The sequence below is a fragment of the Phocoena phocoena genome, chromosome 19, assembly GCF_963924675.1.
Source record: "Phocoena phocoena chromosome 19, mPhoPho1.1, whole genome shotgun sequence".
Taxonomy (NCBI): Eukaryota; Metazoa; Chordata; class Mammalia; order Artiodactyla; family Phocoenidae; genus Phocoena; species Phocoena phocoena.
The window spans coordinates 12,109,328-12,129,594 of record NC_089237.1 but is presented as its reverse complement, the minus strand read 5'-3'; the positions used below and the strand labels follow the sequence as shown (position 1 = coordinate 12,129,594).

The 20,267-nt window shown below is 58.6% G+C and overlaps 1 protein-coding gene across 1 annotated transcript in view; it reads right to left on the bottom strand.

Annotated features, from left to right (window-relative positions):
• ASPSCR1 (ASPSCR1 tether for SLC2A4, UBX domain containing) overlaps positions 1-20,267 on the bottom strand; it is a 30,736-nt gene that overhangs the window by 8,872 nt on the left and 1,597 nt on the right. The window contains exons 3-7 of the mRNA XM_065897228.1: positions 17,743-17,857; positions 16,371-16,471; positions 8,391-8,448; positions 7,381-7,454; positions 6,593-7,028 (exon numbers count right to left, since the gene is read on the bottom strand). Coding sequence (XP_065753300.1) covers positions 6,593-7,028; positions 7,381-7,454; positions 8,391-8,448; positions 16,371-16,471; positions 17,743-17,857 — 784 coding nt within the window. The remainder of the gene's footprint in view (positions 1-6,592; positions 7,029-7,380; positions 7,455-8,390; positions 8,449-16,370; positions 16,472-17,742; positions 17,858-20,267) is intronic.

Here is a 20,267-nt window from a genome sequence, read left to right as displayed (position 1 = left end):
TCCTGTGTGCTGACCAAGGGAGGGACACAGCCCCAGGGTCCAGGATGGGCCTCCAAGATGAACCTCCCAGTTGGTGCCCGAGGATGCTGGTGGGGTGGCAGGCCTAGAACCTTCCCAGCGCACCTGACAGCTGGCCCACCTGACAGCCCGAATCTCCAGGTCTGCTCCTCCAGATCCTACCAGGGAGCCACTCAGAGGACGCGCCTCCACTAAGAACCCAATGTCACCAGGCTTGGGTCATCCTGCCAAAGTTGCAGGTTCTCCATCATCAGCTCAAGGTCCAGCTCCTGAACGCTGTCAGTGTCCAGAGCACAGCCCCGGCCCCGTCTCCCGCCGCCCTCACCCCCTAACCCCAGGAAAGCCAGAGGAGCCGGTCCCTTCCCCGGTGGCCCCGACGCTGCGGGCATCTCACTGTCGGCTAGAAGATGGGCAGAATGAGGAGGAGGCAGCCAGAGCCTGGGGTCTGAGACCATGGGGCGGGGGGGGGGGGCGGCTACATGACAGATGAGAAAACAGGCACGGGCATGATCCTGAGGGGAGGAACGGCAGGTGTCTGCAGGCTCCAAGGGCGGGGCCACAAGAGACCCAATCCCTCTGGTGGAACGCCCAGCAGGGGTCTCTCATTTCCTGCAAGCACATGACCCTAGCAAAGACTCCCCTGTCCCAGCCTCCACCGAGGGTATTAAGACAAGAGAACACCCAGAAGACCAGAAAGGAGGGAGGTGGACGGAGAGAGCAGACAAGTCAGGCTGTCTGCGAACTGGAGGATACTGGCGAGGGGCCCAGAGGGCACTTGGGAGGGAAAGGACCCTCCAGAGGTGGGGGAACAGGAGCACCCTCTGCGGGTGACGTTCAGAGGAGGCCCTGGGTGACAGCCTGAGGCTGCAGACACTGGACTGACACCTGGGCCACTCAGCCATGGGGACTTGGGGACCCGCCACAAGCTGTGGACGGCCACCAGTGCCTTCAGGAAGAGCCTCTGTCACACCAGGATGGACCCTTCGAGGGAGACCCGAGGGGAGGAAGGTGTGAGGGCACTGCCTACCCTCAGCCCCATGCCACAGGCAGTGAGAGGCCAGGCCCGGAGGGGACCAGGGGACGGGGCTCTGGGCTGAGACGTGGGCCCATGGCTTCCCCCAACAGCCAGTGGACATGCTCCAGTAGCCGCCACACGAGTGGCTGAGAACCCAGTTGGGCACACAGGGGTCTCCTCATGTCAAAAGCGGCCTCACTGCCTGCTGAGGTTTCATTTTCTTGACAGTAATTTTCCAGGACATGATGACACAGGGAGAAAAAATGTAAAAACTATTTGGAGGTGACCTCAACCCCAGATTTTCCAGCTGCCCTGTGAGGGCTCTTGTTTTCCTCCCGCCCTCCCGCCTCCCTCTTACCCAGACTGTCCTCTGACAATGGTTTTTGGTAACAGGGAATGTGAAGCGTTTCCCCTTGAGGCTTGGAGCTGAAATGAAACACTACGCGGGAGGAAGGCGGGCCAAGCCTCCGTCACTCTCAGAGCCGGCCGCCCTCTGGAGGGAGCAACGCGCCAGCACGAGGCCGGGCCTGACCGGCAAGGCTGCACTGAACTCCAGCCCCTCATCTGCTGGGCCTGCCAGCGGCACAGGCGGAGGCCGCGCCTGCCCAGCCCTGGGCCAACGTCCACACCTGGGCCTGCCCGCCTTCCAAGCAGGAAAAATGAGAGCATCTTTAAGAAGAGGAGAAACGCTGGGCTGCGACAGTGACGCAGGCACACTTTGAAACCCGGTGGCTCCATGCCCTGGCGTGGCCCCACCTGTCTGTGCACGCAGTGCATGAACCCCCAAAGGACTGAAATAAGCAAATGTAAGGCATGGGGTGGCTCTCCTCATGCACAGGGGAAGACACCTGCTCCAGGCCAGCAAACCCAGGGGTGGACGCACACAGCAGACCAAAGGGCCAGGAGAAACCCCGCAGAGGGAGCCCCTTGAGCCCGATCAGGATGGGGGCCTGCAAACGAGGCTGCCTGGCCCTGCGGGCAGCTCTGGGGTTCCAGGGGGGTACTCTGGCAGCCGGGGCGCCCTGCCCACCGGTTCTCCATGGCTTCGCAGGTTGGGCATCTGTCTCTCCCCCAAGTCTAGTCATGGTTGAGACACAGCATGACAAGGACAGCTGGAGGGCACCTGCCTGTCACCAGGCTTTAAAAACCGCCTCAAGACTCAGTTGGGGCCTTCAAAGTTGCTGACCCATCTGCCAGCAAACCTCAAAGGGCATCCCAAGTTAAGGCCAAGGCCAGAGCCCCGGGAGTGTCCACAAACAGCGGCAGGACAGGGACAGGCTCACAGCACGCCCTGGGCCCACACACGGGGGGAAAGCGGGCTGTGCTCTTGGGGGCATGTCATGGACAGGCACCCCAGGCCAAGAGGAGGAGGGTGGCAGGGCAGCAAGGGGCACTGCTCTCGGTCCACCCCAGGCCCCAGGTCCTGGCCAGGCTCCCCCCAGCCCTGCGTGTTCTAAACCTTCCTGTAAACCGGGGACAGCCAGAGGCGAAGCTGACGCCTGCCCTGAGACATGGGTGCAAGGTGCGGAGTAAGCCCCCGGAGCCACGTCTTCAGGAGATGAGACCATACCCTGGAGGGTGAGGGGCAGGCACGGGAGACTGCAGTCAGCCCGCCCTTCCCAGGGGGTTGGGGCCTTTGATCACGAACCCCTGTGCCAGCTGCGTGGGGGGACGCCGGCTGGGAGCACAGCCCAGCAGCACAAAGAGCTGCGGGGCAGCCTCCTGGGCCAGCGGAAGGACTTCAAAGGACAGGCCAGGGGCCGCCGGGCAGCCCCAGCCTCTCTCCGCGCTTGGTTCTGACGGCCAGTAAAACTACCTTCTAATAATTAATGTTCTGACATCAAAGGCAGGAGCCGCCCGGGTCTGTAAACCATCCTGGGCCTCGGCCGAGGACCTGCCTGTATTTCATCCTGTCTCTTCTGACTCTTCATTCAAATCCAAAACCACACACAGGCAAAACATTAATGGGAAACTTGGAAACTCTTTTTGATTACTAAAGTGTACCTTTGAAGTTCCCCCAAAAGTTCTGATTTGTTCCCTTCTCCCCTCCCCCAGGACTCGAGGGGACACAAAGCAGACAGCATGTGGCCAGCCGGGCCTCCGGGTGCACGGCTGTCAGTGTGACAGGAGGCGCGAGGCAGGCGGGCGGGGGACGCTCCACAATCAACCAGCTGCTGGGGCTCCCAGATCAAAGACACGCACTGCTGGCGGCCAGGCGGACCCTCCCCAGGACTCCTCCTTCCTGGGGCCCCTGGGGTCAGCACTCGGGGATGCACTGGGACCCTGCGCCTGACAGCAACCACCTATCAGGCTGGCACCAGACCAGGCCACTCCCCACACAGCCCTGGGGAGTCAGCAGGCTCCCAAGAGATGCAGAGAGCCACAGCCTTTAGGGTGGGAGAAGGAGACAGCCAGCCCCGGTACTAGTTTTCTGGCCCCCAAACCTAGGGGTCCCCAGAAAGAGCAGGCCCGAAGGGAGTTGGGCCCCCAGCCCTGGCTCACCCCAACCACAAGGCTCTGCTTTCGAAAGCTGATTCTGGGCCCAGGTGACGAGCCTGTGAGACTGGGGGCTTCGTACTAGTGTCTAATGCAGCCCAGACATCAGCGTAGAAACCAGTGGGGTCCCTGAAGAGCCAGGGCACCACCACCACCTCCCCAGGACGGACATTCACGGGGCTTGGGACTGGCTCAGTTCCCCTCTCTTCCCCCATCCATTCAGCAAGGACACACAAAGCATGGTTCAGGAAGCAGGAGGAAGCCCCCGCCACCTGCCCCTCTGCAGGAACTTGGGCTCTGTCCCACCGCTGAGCCTCCGCACGGCCCACCCCGTGCAGGCACAGGTGCCTCTGTCCCTCCACCCTCCCCTTCAGGTATGTGACCTGAAAGCAAGAGTGAGGAGGGTGCTCTAGAAGAGACAGGATGCAGGCTCCAGCACTAAAATATTAGTTAACAGCAACTCAAGAGTGTAGCTAAACACATCACTGAAACTGGACTGACCCCTGGAATGCAAGGATAGCTTCGTGGGGGAAATCCATCCCAAACCTCAGCATGCAAACGAACTAAATGAGAGCGAAGGCGTGGAATCACCTCAGTGCGGGAAACGCAGCTCATAAAGCACCACTCTTGGGCTTCCCTGGTGGCACAGTGGTTGAGAGTCCGCCTGCCGATGCAGGGGACACGGGTTCGTGCCCCGGTCCGGGAAGATCCCACATGCCGCGGGGCGGCTGCGCCCGTGAGCCATGGCCGCTGAGCCTGCGCGTCCAGAGCCTGTGCTCCGCAACGGGAGAGGCCACGACAGTGAGAGGCCAGTGTACGGCAAAAAAAAAAAAAGCACCACTCTTACTTTTGATAAAGAAAAATTCTCAGAGAATCAGGAATAGAAACTCTTGATTTGATAAAGACTTTTCACAGCCCGCAGCATCTTTCACAGATAAACTAAGATTACTCCGTGTGAGATCAAGGTCAAGACAACGATGCCCACTAAATTTGCTGCTATTCAACAGAGACTCAATCACTGCAATACGACAAGAAAAAAAAAATGAGAAGTAAGGACATCAAGGAAAAAGATAAGCTGACATTATCTGCAGACTCCAATTGAAAATGAGAAACTGCTGGAACCAGTAAAGCAAGTGAGCAAGGCTGCTGGGTATAAAAACCAGCAGCATCCACTGCCCGGGTGGAGCCTCACCCTTCTCACTCCACAAGCTCCTGCTCCAGGCAGGGGATCCTGCAATGGCTCTCCATCGTCTGGAAAGGTGATTTGTAAAAAGGAATTCGTTTCAGCAGTGGCATCCTTCTCGTCACTTAAAACCTCAAGTGGACCCTGAGCGTTGGCACATGGAGCCACTCTGGCTGGAAGGAAGGGCAGAAGAGAGCAGAGAACCTGGAGGCCTCACTCAGAAGGTGCGGCTGCGTCTCGAATAACGCCCACATGCACCTGTGCAGCCTCAAGGGCTCCACAGGTGACAACGTGCAGCCCAGGCTGGAAACCCAGGCTGGCCCCACCGTAAGGTCTCTTTATTTGGAAAGACCCTCTCCAGCCACAAGCCAGAGACCTAAGCTGGACTCTGGATGAATGCCTGGGCCTCCCCGGGGTCCAACCCCAAGAGGCAGGCGGCCCAACACAGAGCAGGAGCCCAAAACGTTGGGAAATCTACAACACGCCTTTCCTGAAAACAGTCTGTGAGCGCTGCTGAGGGAGCAGTCACACAGAGGGACACAAAGAAGCCTGTGGGGGCTTCCCTGGTGGCGCAGTGGTTGAGAATCGGCCTGCTGATGCAGGGGACACGGGTTCGTGCCCCGGTCCGGGAAGATTCCACATACCGTGGAGCAGCTGGGCCCGTGAGCCATGGCCACTGAGCCTGCACGTCCGGAGCCTGTGCTCCGCAAAGGGAGAGGCCACGACAGTAAGAGGCCTGCGTACCGCAAAAAAAAAAAAAAAAAAAAAGAAGCCTATGGAAGCTCTGCCGTACGACTCATGAAAGCCCTACTGAAGAAAGTCCCAGAGGCACTCCAAGGAGAAAGTCCTGCCCTGGTGCCAAGCTTGAGCACCAACCCGACAGGCGCCACACCTGTCCTCCCTCTTAGGAGCTCCAACACGGCTGCAACTGCCCAGGGAGAGGCTGGCCTGACCCACAGAAGACCAGAGATGGCCTCCATCAGACAGCAGGGAGGCAGACACTGGCCACACGCCTGACTTCTGCAGAGGTGCCACCCACCTGGGGGTCCTCTTGCTCAGCGTGATCCAAGATGCAAGGCCCCTTCCACCCCTCATGTCTGTGTGTGGTCAGAGCAGGGGATGGGGGCAGGCATCACTGTGGGGGAGGATGTGAGACTAGGGCACAGCTCAAAGGTGCCCAAAGACAGATTCAACATCGAGAAGACAAAAAGCCTAACACTGCCCTAATGGTAGGTGTCTATTAAGTCGTACCTCAATAGAGCTGATCAGACTAGAAGACAGCGTCACAGAGGCAACCCAGGGCCTGGGCCGTTTCATCACAGCTCCGTGAGGGCTGCACGCCCTCCTCCCAGCCGTGGCTCAGACGGCCGCCAGGAACTTCCAAGAAGTCCCCACCAGAGACGTCCGAGGCCCCACCCACAAGCTTGTGAAGAGTGAGCAAACTCACCCTCTTCTGACCGTTTGGCGTGTTGCCCCACACGCCCACTGACCAGTGGTGGGACATAGCACGTGAGCTGCAGCATGCCTGGCTCAGGAGTCAATGTGGCGTGGGACAATCAAGGCCAAACCATCTTTCCGTCAAAAGCCAGTCAAACCCACCAGCCCAGGAGAAGGTGGAGGCGCCGCGTCCAAGGCTCTGGGAAGGATGGCTCTCTTGGCTGTGACATGGCCAGCCAAGACACACAGGTTTGTCAAAACCCGTCGACTGTACATCTAAAATGGTGCCTCAAGAAAGCTGATTTCAGGCAAAGCAAAACCAAAAAATCGCTTCCCTGGGAAGACGAAACCGCACCCAGCGACCCTGCTGCACCCTGGGCTGACCAGCCACGAGGTCAGGTGCAATTAAGAGAAAGGACCCCAGCGCCCAGCTTGCCCCTTACCAGCTCCGGCTCCGGCTGGGGCTCCTGGCCAGGCCTCGACTTCTTTGGCTGGGAGGGGCCTGCAGGGCTGGAGAAGGACTTTGGCAGTTTGGCTGAAGATGACATCAGAAGCCTCACGGACCCGGAGGGGCCCCCCAGTCGCTGTCCCCCACCCGAGAAGGGAACAAAGGGGGCTGGCGTGGGCTCCGTCGAGATCTGCTTCGCCTGAGCATCCACCAGCTTCGGGCCCAGGCCATCCACGCGGCCAGCCCCCGGGCTCGCTGCCTCATCCTGATGGCTCACATCGCCCTGGCTGAGCTCCGCTGAATTCAGTGGGAACAGAGGGCTGCTGGCTGCCTGGTCGGCCGACAAGGAAGGAGTCGGGCTTCCTGGGCTTTTGCTCCAGGAGACCCCAGGCTCCTGCTTGCCAGTGGAATCATGTCTTTTCATGGAAAACCTGAGTGGGTAGGCCCGGAAAGCAAATGAAACTCCATACACGGAGCCCCGTGTCTCACAGCGCCAGCATCGTATCTTCTGGTGACTACCAAACCAAATCCAATCCCCTGAAAGCACCCCACGGCCCTTCCCGACCCGCCTCAGCTCACGGGGGAAGAAGCGTGCATGGGGCCGCCACGCCAGCCCGGCTGAGGGCAGATCCCCCACCTGACGCTGCGCCCCATGGTGCCCAGCCCCCACAGACTGCAGGTGGGAGAAGCGACTGGCAAGGGTCTGGGCTTCCCCACATTTCCTGTTTCCTTTCCCTTGAGACCGCAGTTTTCTTCATTAAACCAGACTCAGAGACCCCCCACCTGATGATGGCACTGCCCCCGGTGAGGCCCAGTGACTGCAGCGTCGTGCTCTGCAAGGCGGCTCTACCGGTCACCTGTGAGGAGGGAACAGGACATCCTCGCTGCCTCCCCCAGCCTGGGCACTGTGTCACCAGCACCATGGGGTCCCCCAGCCAGCCACAGCTCCCAAAAGGCCTGGGTCCAGCCCCCTGCACCCCAATCTACACCCGAGCATTTGTTCGCTGGTCCATGTCTGTCTCCCCAACCCCACCCCATCCGAGGTCTGGGCGGGCAGGGCTCAGGCCGGGGTTAGGCACATCTGGCCAGCTAACCAGCCTTCTGAGGGCTGGAGCTGATCCAGGCCCAGGTGCCTGAGGCCCAGTGGTCTGTCTCCTCCAGGGGAGGACCCATCCCCCCAGGTCCCTCCCACTCACAGCCCTGGAACCCCTGCCCCACTGAGCCCTGGGTCAGGAACCTCAAACTGGGATAAATAGGTGGGTGTGCCCTGTCTACACCAGGGGCCCCTCAGGGACAGTGGCCACCCCAGGCCAGGAAAGGGCGCTTGGCCAGGGTTGAAACAAAAAGCCCCTGTGAGCCAGGGGACAAGTGCCAAGAGGGTCCCCCGTCACGGGCGGGCGGGCGGGGACAGGCAGGGCCTCAGTGCCAGGCCAAGCCTGCACCACGCCATACTCAGTTTTGAAAAAGATCAAAACTTTGAGCAAAGCAAATATTTATTAAAATGAAACCACTTTTGTGACTCTTGGGCTTTGAGAGAAGCTGAGAAAACAAACAGGGCTCTGAGGGAGGTTTGGGAGCAGCCCGGGCGGCCCGCAGTTGGTTCCAGCGGAGCCGGCGTCCTGCCTTTTTTCCATGAAACACATCATGCTTTCAGGGCCCAAGTCTGCCCATCGCTGCTTTGAAAGGTCTAAAGGAGTGAATTTTCCAGATTGGAAAGTGGGGCTGGGCCCATGTGGCGGCTGGGAGGGGGCGACAGGGCGCGGGCCCGGCGGGTGGGCCCACAGCTCACCTACCTCATCTCTCATGTACACGCAGACGGGGCTGGCCTCACACGGCCGGTCCAGACACTCCCTGAGAGGGGAGGGAAGAAAGCATCACAGGTAGCCACTGCCTGGGGACACTGCTGCCCTGGGGACAGCACCCTGGCCAGCCACTGTGGGGGACCCGCCCACCCTGGCCACCCCATGGCTGGCCATCAGCCCATGGCCTGGGGGTGTCTCCCACCTGCCCACGGCCTCCCGGCTCAAAGCAAAGGGAGGACACAGAACACGGGGACAGGCAGCACCAGCCACCTCCTGGACGTGCCTTGGGTTGCTGTCAACTGTGCCCAGGGTCGGCGATGAGAAAGTCCTGGGAGGGCATGATCTGGGCTTTTACCTGAAGCTGTCCCCTGAGAAGGCTGCTGCCCCAGAAGCACCAGGAGCACTTGGCACGGATCTATCACACAAACTCCGAGGAGAGAGTGGGGCAATGCCAGGACAAACAGGGAGGTGGGCAGCGGGCCCAGCCACCAACGCCCCTCCCCTATAAACCAGACCCTGAGATGGGAGGGAAGGGCCCCCAAGAAGCACAGCTGGGCAGGCTGGAGGATGGCAGGCATGCAGGCGCGCAATCGCGCACACACCCTCCGGATGGCCGACGCCACTCACACAGGCCTGCACCTCGGCAGCTGTACCACACAGGCCTGCGACGACCAAGGGAAGTTTATTTCTGCATTTCCTGACACATACCCGTAGAACTAGCCCCCAAATAAACGCGTGTCCCAGACCTAGCAGCAGTGCCCCAGGCCTGACCCTCTCCTCCGGGAAGGGTGACACAAGGCGTTGCGCCTGCCAGAGTAGGAGACCTGGAGCACCCTCAGGCCGTGCAGTGCTGCCCTGCCGAGCCCAGGGCTCAGACAAGGAGGTGGCTGGGATGGGAGACACAGAGGCTGAGCTGGTGACTGTACACAGACACTCGGACACTCGGCTGCCTGGGCCCGTCCCCGAGACCCGTGACACTGTCCTCTGCTCAGGTTCAGCATGTTTTCTCCCATCTCTCTTGTTTGCTTGCAGTTTATGCTTTTGCATATTCCTCAGGGCTGAGACACTCAAGCTAATCCAGAGGTTGCCGTGGGGGCCCCTGGAAGAGGTCCCTGGCCACCTCCACAGGCTGCCGGTCCCCATGGAGCTCACCCCGGGCTCTCCCCGAGGCTGTGCTCACAAAGCTGCTCCCCAGGGAAGGCTTCCAGCCCTCGACCAGAGCCTCATGGGGGCCGGCCACGGCAGGTGTGACCCCGCACACACAGCGTGACCAGGCCTCAGGAAAACACAAGACCCCAAAGTGCCAGAGAGACAACCCTGACCAGGCCTACACACTCTTCATCCTGAAGCCAAAACAGAGAAAGAGTGAAGGAAGATACTCCAGCAAACAAGATCCCAGGGCAAGAGAAGAGGAAGGCAGTGGGGAGACACAGGGGTCCTGCTCCTTTCAACGGCAACAGAGACAGCAGCTTTCAGGGCTGGGCTCAGAAAGCAAGCTGACTGCCCACCACGAGACAGGCAGAGTCCCTTCTGCTCTCAGGGGCTCTGGCCAGGCGTCCTCCCTCGAAATCCTTGTCCAGGGCACCCGATGCCAGCGTGGGGACCACAAATCACAAACAGGGACGAGAGCACAGCAGCACCCGGGAAGGCCTGCCTGCCTGCTGCCCTTGGAGGCCCCTGGACATCAAACAGCAGCTCAGCTTTGATGTCGGCTCCTCCAGAAGGATCGGATTCCCGCGTGTGGGATCTGAGGAGAGGCCTGTAAACACGCCGAGGGGAGGGGCGGCCGAGATCACTTCCAGACTTTCCTGGCCAATTAACAGCGCTCTCCCATCCGGCCGAGGACAGTGGACCAGGAGGTTCCAGCTCAACGGAGAGCCGAAGCCACCACTCCCTGCAACAGACATTGCTAAAGTTCCACGTGTCTCAGAGGGAGCCTAGAGGGGACCTCCCGGGGACCCTTGTGCCCCTGGACCTGCTCCCACCCCCCAGCCCAGGCAGAGCCACTGGACGCCACTTGGCCCAAGGGACGATGCGGGGGAGGAGTGGCAGGATCTCACTCTATCTAAGGCCGGCACACCTGCTCTCGGGGCCAGGCCTGGGGCCAGCAGGGTCAGCCAGGCAGGGCAAAGGCGCTGCTGCTGCTGTGCTCTTCAACCACCATGGAGGGTGTCACCCCATAGACACGGGCCATCCGCCCACCCAGGTGGCTCCTGGCAGGGCTCGTGGGGAGGTGATGCTGTGAACTGGGGGCAAGGCAGGCAGGCATCTGGAGCCCCTTCTGTTTTTGTCACCTGTTTGGGCCTGACCAAGTTGGGCTGGTACAAACTCAGGTGCCACCGACACAAGCCTGACACCACAGCACTCCCGCACAAGAACAACCAAGGGCTTCCCTGGTGGCGCAGTGGTTGAGAGTCCACCTGTCGATGCAGGGGACGCGGGTTCGTGCCCTGGTCTGGGAGGATCCCACATGCGGCTGAGCGGCTGGGCCCGTGAGCCATGGCCGCTGGGCCTGCGCGTCCGGAGCCTGTGCTCTGCAACGGGAGAGGCCACAGCAGTGAGAGGCCTGCGTACCGCAAAAAAAAAAAAAAAGAACAACCAAAACTGACAAAAACCAACTGAAACTAACAGAGCTGTGACTTCAGGCTCAGAGGGGTCCCTGCTGCCACAAGGAAGGCCAGGGTGGGTGAGGCCACGTCCCAAGGGGCCAGGTGACTCACATCCACCACCACCCAGCAGCCCAACCCACAAAGAGATGAGGTTGTGGCCGGAGGGAGCAAGGAGGCCGAGGTTCGGCCGAATCACAGAGACTCCTCCTCCAGAGCAGACGGAGTGGGAAGTTGCAGGGGGAAGGCAGCCTCTGGCCTTCCCAAACAAGACGGGGGGGTGGGGAGGTGCTGCACGAGAGCCCTGAACCTAGGCCTCTGGCTGCCCGCCCACAAGGCTCTGGGTCTGGGCACAGCGTGACCACAGGCCGGCCCCCAACCTCAGGGGCAGCCCCTCCCTGCAGCCCGCTGTGCCCTGGGGGCCCTACAACCCTGAGAGAACAGGCAGACACCTGCCTTTCCCAGGGACACTCGACTCCCTGCTTTTACTATCCATGGGATGAACACGGCTGAGATGGACCAGTGGGCTTGGCTGTGAAATCAGGCCAGATGTAGAGGGGCAACGGGCTTCAGGGAAGAATCCAGCCTGGCATGGCATGCCTGGAGCCCTCCCTGAAGCAGATGCCCGAGAAGCAGAGAGGAGGACGGGCCAGCCCACATGGAGCCAGTGCCATCCGTGGCGGCTGCCCATCCACACGGGTGCTGAGCACGCGCAGGGCAGCTGGCCCAGAAGGAGGCCAGCTCCAAGTGTGAGACACACCGGATTTCAAAGACCTCCTACCAACAAAGAATGTAAAATATCTCCTTTTTCCTGTTGATTACATGTTCAGAGAATATTTTGGATATACTGAGTCAAGTTAATTATATTCCTAAAATTAATTACACCTGTTTTTACTTTCCTTTGATGTGGCTACCAGAAAATTCTGAATTACCTCCATGTCCCGCACATGTGGCCCACATGGCATGTCCAGTGGACAGTTCATTGCTCCAGATGCTAGGGTCAGGGCCGGGCCACCATCCACCCTGATCCCCATGCATAGGACCTGCCACCTGACCAACAGTGGATCCAGGGTGCCAGCTCCTGGCCATGCACGGCACCAGCTGCTCTGGGACTCTTACCACTCCCAAAAGCATCAAGTGAGAAAAGCCAGCTTCCTACTTATCCCACTCTGTGGCGACTTGGACACTTGGAATTCCCAGAGCTTCCCGCCCCCGGCCAGCAAGGGAGCTGCTGTGAGCCAGCCGGAGCTCCCTTGCCTCACCGGACCTGTCAGGCAGCTGCCCCCCATGTTGGCAGGCCCTTGCAGTGGTGGGCAGCTGACGCAGCCCCTGCACAGCCCCAGCATGGTTTCGCCAGCTCACTGGGCATCTGGCCACGACGTTGGGGCTGAAGACGCTGCCCTCCCTCCCTCATCTGAACCTTGCTTCACGCTTAGGGAGTGCCAGCTTCCAAGGAAAGGCCCGGACCTGCACTTCTGGAGATGAAGCCGAGACAAGTCCCCATTTGCTGGGCCAGCAATTCTGCCTCCAGAGTAAATTCTCAGGGCGGAGCGGGGCACAGACCTCCAGCTGTCCACAGGATGGGCTGGGCGTGCGCGCGCGCACACACACAGGACAGGACTGCACAGCCATGGAAACGATGCTGAGGGCATTTCCAAGAAAACACGGAACAGTCACAGCAAGAAAGAGAGGGTGCGCGCCACGCCGTGCTCAACGCTGCATGAGCGTCAAGAATTCGTCCCTGCGTGATGACCCCTCCCAGGGCCCACCTCCTCCTGATGTCACCTCGCTTCTTATGCCGCTGTCCCCACTGCCCCCACATTCTGTTTCTTCTATCTTAAACCCAGGTTACTGAGTCAGTCAGTCCTGAGAGGCTCGTGTGAACCAGTGTTCCCAGCACCTCGGCCCCTCCACAGAGGCAGCCCCCAGACCGCCCAGCCAACAACTCAAGGGCCAGATGGGAGCATCAGGCTTCATCATGACAGGGCGACCCCGGCTCCCCAGGCCAACAGCTGAGGAACCACCCAGTCTTCCCGGGGGGATGGACCCCGTACCATGGAGCCCCGTCTCCTCCCTCTGGGTTACTCCTCCTTTTGGTGGTCACAGCCTAAGCGGGGGGCCTGGCAACGTGGGCTCCCACCACGCCTGTGTCTGGGGCCCACTGACACTCAGGAGGCCCTCGTCAGCCCCCCACGCCCCTCGTCTGCCTGCTTCTGGGTGGACCTGCCCGCCTGCCCTTTGATGGAGCAGTTAGCAGCTTGCTCAGAGGGTGTGTGCGGTAAATGGGTGACCTTTGTGTCTAAAAATGGCTTCGTTTCATCCTCACCCTTCAACAATCTAGCAAAATAGAGAATTCTAGAACAAATGAATTTCCTACAGTATTCTGAAGGCACTGCTTGGCCACCTTCCTGGTGGTGCCCCAGGGAGCCTGAGGCCTTTGTGCAGGACTGCTGTCCCTCTCTGAGCGTGGGGAACCATCGCATCATCTCCAGCTCCTGATGCGTTACAGTGATGCCACCAGATGAGGCCCCACCGGTACAGGCAGAGCCAGCCTGTCACTCTGGAAACGCATGCCCTTTGGTTCCAGGACGGTTTCCCACCATCTTCACCAGCTTCCTCCTGTGCTTCTGTTTTATTTCTAGAGACGCAGTATCAGGAGCCAGCGGCCTGTCCTGTCCCGAGTCCCCTTCCTCTGGCCTCCATCCTGTGCTTGGCCGCCTGGCTCTGTGGCTCCTCTCAGGAGGAGGGATGGCAGGGACCCTGCACCCCAGGTCCAAGCATCGGCTCCCAAGCCTCGAGTGGCCGACCCCACGTGCCCTCAGGCATTTGCCACCTCGGAAAGAATGCGCTCAGTCAGGCCGCAGACCAGCCAGTCACACCGGCTAACCCTCAGGCGCGTGAGTAGAACGGCATATCCTCAGGCCACCGGCCACCCCCAGACACACGGCACCCTGTCATGTGTGACAGGGATTGTGTCGTTTGATCCATAGCTGTGGCTGACCCCTGCACCTTCTACTGCAGCTTTCCGATCCGCTTCCAAGGGTTTTTTTTTTTTTTTTTTTTTTGCGGCACGCAGGCCTCTCACTGTCGTGGCCTCTCCCGTTGCAGAGCACAGGCTCTGGATGCGCAGGCTCAGTGGCCATGGCTCACGGGACCAGCCGCTCCGCAGCATGTGGGATCCTCCCAGACCGGGGCATGAACCCGTGTCCCCTGCATCGGCAGGCGGACTCTCAGCCACTGCGCCACCAGGGAAGCCCTTCCTTATCTTTGAATGTTTCTTTTTAATAGCATCCACTTCCAGTTCCAACAGCTTCTCCATCCTCGGAGAACAGGAACAAATGCTGTCACCCGTCCTGACAGCTGCCATCTCTTCCTGTCTGTCTGCATTGGCCTCTCACGTCAGCCTTGCTCAAATGTCTGGGAACCCTTGGCTGTGGGCTCCTGTTTATGCCCAGGGCTCTGGTCGCAGTGCAGCTGGCTATCAGTATCCAGGTGGTGATCTGGGAAGCCACCCATGCCCCCAACATTGGGAGCTTCCACCATTTTGGGAGCCACATGGGGGGCTCACGCTCACCTACCCCGGTTCTCGGGACAGCAAGGGCATCCCCAGTCCAGAGAGCCCCACCCTACCCAGGGAACCACCTCTGGCACCAGCAGCATGGAGTGCGAGGGGATCTAGGACCCCACGTCATCCAGCGCCTGCCCTGGCCACCCGCCCTGCCACCCCTGGCCCCTTGTCACCCTCCCCACCCACGTCCAGGTGCTGTCACTGCCTCAGCTCCTGCTCTCTCCATCCTCCAGGCTGTATCTCTGTAAAGTCCTTTAATGGCGTTTTAGTTGCCTTTTGGGAGGGAGAAGAATCACACGCTGTGTTCCATGTGTTTCTCCTCTCCTTATTTCTGCCCCAGGGCCTTTGCACTTGCTGCCCCTTTGGCCCAGATGTCTCCTCAAATCCTAGTGCAGCTGGCTCCTCCACGATCTTCCCCAACACCTCCCAAGGCATCTTCCCTTCTTCTTTGTGATAGCTTCTGATAGTTTCTTCTGGTAGCTCCGTATACCTGCCTATTAGCTATGGGAGACCAGGACTAACTTCCTACTAGAGCCCCAGCCAAGCCTGTGCTGAATAAATGAAAGAACGAAGTAGAAACAGAGGCAGAGGCCCCATCTTTTCAGCAGCTGAGAAGGCAGGTGCTGGCAACCCAGGCCCTGGGCTTTGAGAAGCCCCCTCCTCCCCTGGGTCTCTGTTTCTTCTTCTGAAAACAAGGGTAACAGCAGCCTGACCCCCCCCAGCTGACAGAGGAACCAGTCAGACAACAGGTGCCAAGAGCAGTAGAGTGAGGTGGCAGCCTGTGTACTCATCTTAGAAGCACTAATACTGTCAGAAGCCACCTGAGTGGGGGCACAGAGTTCTCTCAGGAGAGCATCTGGGTAGGAAGCAGAAGCTGGCTGCAGGGGCGGCATCCCCGGCTACCCAGGACCAGGCTCGTGGGAGGGGAAGGGGCCAGCTGGTCTTGGCACAGCAGCCCACCGTGGCTGTCAGAGAAAGAACTGGCAACAGGGGGACACCAGCACATCAGATACGGGGAGAGGAGTTCCATGGGAGCGGCTGAGGTGGGGGAGCAGGAATCTGGATGCTGGGACAGCAGGGGCAGTGGGTGCCACATCAGATCAGAGCAGGCTTTCCTAGAGGCCCTGTCACCGTGGTGGCCCTACCCAGAGTCCCTTCTTCTGCACAGACAAACCATGGGCAAGGTCCTGTTCTCGGCACTTGAGACACATTAACTCATCTGATCCTCACATCACCCCTGGGAGGCCCAGAGAGGGCAAGCAACTTGCCCACGGCCACACAGCAACCACTACCCCCTCCCACGGTCCCTTCCATTCTGTTGGTTGAGACCTTTAAAAGTGGACAAAGTCTTCCATCCCACAATGAAAAACCAAAACTTAGAAGACTACCATTTTGACACACTCAGAAATAAAGTTTAAACCATTAATCACCAGATAGAAACTGACACATGTTAACTGTCATCAAGATGTTTTCTTTAAATACGGCCCATTCTCATGACAAGGAAGTTTTACACCTGCAGCATTTATCAGCTGAGAAGCCCAGCACCCCACTTCTCCCCTGACTGCTCACCACACAGGTGGGGACCTCTTGGGTTCCCCACAAGCTCTTCCAGAAGGGCACGGCCTGGCTGTCATACCAGGACACCAAGTAAAAAAGATGAGCTACTGGTGACCAGCACCTGCTGGTATGAAGCCAAAGCAAAGCTCAGGCTTGTGGCTCTGGACTAGCCCCAGTGACCATGGCAGCATCCCCAGGGCAGAGGCCGGCAGAGCCCCAAACCTGCTCACTGACACTTACCTGATCTGGGCAAAACGGCAGAGAAGCTCCCAGAGTGTCTGGCCTGAGCAGAAAGTGTCTTGCAACCTGGAGCCATCATCCAACTGCAGAGCAATGCGCACCTGAGGGGCGAGATACAGGAACCAAGTCAGGAAGAGGAGCAGCTATCCCAGCTGCTGGTCTGATCCTTAGGGCACAGGCGGAGGGCATTGTGTTTGCTGAATTTTAGTAAGTGAGCACACTGCCTTACAGGATAATTTTAACAATTATCTCCCTAAATAGTGACACAAGTCTATAACCCACAAGGGGGTAAATTCTCCTCTGGTCCCTCTGTTGAACAACAGACACACTAAAGCACGAGTGCAGAGACCCTAGGTAAGGACCTTGCACAGCCCCACCTGTCACAGCCCAGCGCGTGACTCTCTAGGTCATTGCTACTCCTGCCCTTCTAGCCAAGGGACTCCTCAAGGGCACGTTTATTTACATTAAATCCCAATAACAAACAAAGGAGGAACTGTTCTGTGGGAAACTGCGAGGGGGTCTCCAGCACACCCAAGGAACCCACAAGGGAAGTCAGGGTGCTTCCATGTGAAAGGCTGAGAACCACAACTGTAATGGAAAAAGAGGTGTATTAATAAGCTCAGCCCCAGGCGCCTGACTCCTGGTGGGCTCTGGACAGAGAAGTAACACCCCAGGGAATGAGCCTCCTTGCCTCTCGACATGGATGAAAACCACTTCCCTGCAGTGTTGGGAGAATTTGCAGTTTTGTATGTAAAGGACCCGCTTGTGCACAAGAGAGCAGCTATCACCATGATTCTTGTCTCTATCCACAGTAACCCTAGTGTCATTCACTAAATCCCTAGGACATAAAAGTGACTGATTTGGTAGAAAGCAGTGGACTGCAGTCAGGAGACTCAGGCTGTGGTCTAGCCGAGACTGGTCAGAGGAAGCCTGCGCCCCTGAGCTGGGTGTCCTCGTCCCGGAAGTGAGGCTGCACTGGACACGGCACAGAGTCCTGTGGGCTCTAAGACTCTTGGTGATTTTCTGACCAGAAACATCAGGTTGTATGGTGGATGCTACCAGCACGCTGATACGGACACAGCACAATTAACCGCCTCTCCACCCCCCACCCCCCAAAAAAATTCAGCACAAAGAATGAGAAGTCTCACTTCCAGTCATCAGCTTTTGGAGTAGAAACGTGGCTCTGGCCTAACCTAGAGAAGGCAGTCTCACCCAAGGACGAGGACAAGTGCCTCGCCTGCACAGCCCTCTGGAACAGCCCACGCTCCACACCCCGTCTGCTCGGCCTGCTGATACATCCTGCAGCCCAAATGGTCTGAATGGAAGAGCCAGGAGGAGCAGTGCCACCAGTCCCTCCTTGAGAGCCACCTACCATGTTCTCGGGCCCCTTGCGGCTCCGGGAGATGGGCACCATCTCCAGCTTGGCGTTATTGGGCAGATTGGCGAATCTCCACTGGAGAGAGAGGTCAAGCACATTCCTCTGAAACCTGCAAAACAGACCGAAGCCACAGGCTGCCCGCCGACCCGAACACAGCCCAGCCCTGCCGGGACCACGGCACAAGCAGAGTGACGCCCACGTCTGGCTAGCAATTCCACAGCCCATGGCGCCAAGGCTGCAGGCAGTGACGGCAGGCAAGCCTGCAGAGACAGGGTGGGTCCCTGACTCCAGCAGTGGGTCTTCCAAAGGAAAGAGAGAGTGAGCACTGATACAGTTCAGGCAAGAACAGAGAGAACACAGACAGGTCACCCCTGGGGCAAACCGAGGGCCTGCTCTTCCAGACTGTGAAGCAGCAACCAGCCCAAGTACAAACTCAGAAGATAAAAGCTCCTGTGGGCATGACTAAGGGGTGTGCACTGTGCTCTGCGCAGAAAAGTTCTAACAGAACCATGCCTTGTCGTCACTGCTCGGAGCTGCAGCAGTCTGGCCACTGCGGCCACTCTCCCTGTGCTGCTGGCCATCAGCCAAAACAACCCGCTCCTGTCACTCCTGCTTCCTGCTACCCTTGGAAGCAGGGCCACAACCCCAAAGACCAGTGACAGAGGCAAAAGTTCTAGAGAACCACAAATGGAATGACCGGGCCTGAAGTCTCCATGGAGAGCCAGGCCCTCACGGTGGCTGAGATTCACAGATGAAGGGCTGAGACCGCCATTCCTAGCTCACAAAGCCAAGTCCTCCAACCCTGGAGCAGCCTTTCAGTCTCTCTGCCTGTGTCCTGCATGTTTTAGCTGCTGCACAGGGACCTGGCAGCTTAGAGCTTCCAACAGATGAGGAAGAGGCCCACATGGGCTTGCAGCCTCCTGACCCTCATGCATGGAGCTCCTGGATCCAAGGAGGGATGGTTCTTGGAAGGAACTGAGGGGAGCAAAGTGAACTGGTGAGTCAGGACGGAAATATCCACAGCCAGGAGAGGAGGGCAGGTGCAGAATCCAGGGACCTCCGAGACGCCTGCTGCTCTCTATTGACAGCCTGCCCTCCCGAGAAGCACAGTCAGGGTTGTGGTCACCCTACTTCACAAACAGGAAACTCAGATGAGAAGTGCCAGTAGGTAGCCCAGGCCACCCAAAGGCAGTGCTGGGACCGCAATCTGCAGCTCCTGATGTCCACCTCAGATCACACCTCTTTGGTGGACTGACAGGGAGTCAGATATCCACTCCTGAGAAGAGGAGAGAGAGGAAGGGGCGTGGGCTTTGAAGGCCTGGACACTGCCTCACCCGTGGGCAGGGAGGGTGGCGGTCAGGTGGCCCTGGAGCCTGAGTGACCCTGGGCCCTCTCCTCCTGACCCCCTTAGCTCCCAGGAACCCTACAGGAAGGAGAACCACCACTGTTAACCCTATAGATCACTTGGGTCTCAGAAAAGCTCCTGCCCACAGCAGAAAACAGTTCTGCCATGTGGCCTTGATTTTACAAGAGACAGACAGCAGCCAGAATAAATCACCAGGAGAGTGAAAAAGAGAACTTATTTATGCCTCTCAGAAATCAGACTGTGAGCTCTATTTTCAATGAACGTTTAGGGGGAAAACTACAGCACTAGTGAGAGAATGTGAGCTTTCAATATACACAAAGTGGTCACCCGATGGCATGAATGCCAAGATGCCTTTGGAAACAATGGTTTTCTGAACATGAATAGGGCGTTTACAAGACTTGGGAAAGAAACACCTTTGATACCCATCTTCAACACTGGCTGGAAATTGCCTTATGACAACCTCAACGTCAAGTGCAAGACAGGACAGAAGACCTAAGGAAAACCCGAGAAGCGGGGCTCAGAGCTCTGGAGATGAGAGGAAGGGGTCTCACACACGTGCACACACATGCGTGGGCAAAACACTGCCTTCGGTGGCAATGGCAGCAGTTTTTAAACAAATTACACAGTCGGTGGATACAAAGGAGACAAGAGAAAAATCAATACATGTTTTAACAGTCCAACCAGGCACCACGTGGAGATCTCAGGCAGGTTCAGGGAGAGCAAAGAAAGGGCACACAGCTCTGTGACAGGATGCCAGGGGACAGCCCAGCACTGGCCCTGGGATTCTCGGTGGCAAGAGGCAGAGACCTGGGATGACGTGAGGGCATCTCCACTCACACCTCCTCTACGTGAGAGGCAGCACGGGCCAGGTCTAGCAGAGCAGGCTCCCACCCCTTGGGCTCCTCTCTACCCCTGAATGTGAGGACAGCCAAACAGTGAAGGACACGCCGCTGCTAAGATTGGAAGCTCCCCATACGGGACAGAAATCCATACCCACCAGTGCGGGGTTTTGAGCCCTCCATTGCCTTAGACCCCACAAGAATCTGGTAAAAGCCCTCTCTTTGGAAAAATGCCTGCACACAAAGACCCATGCACACAACTCCAGGGTCTGTGAGCCCACCAGAACCCACCTACAGTTTGCAGGTTTCTTCCC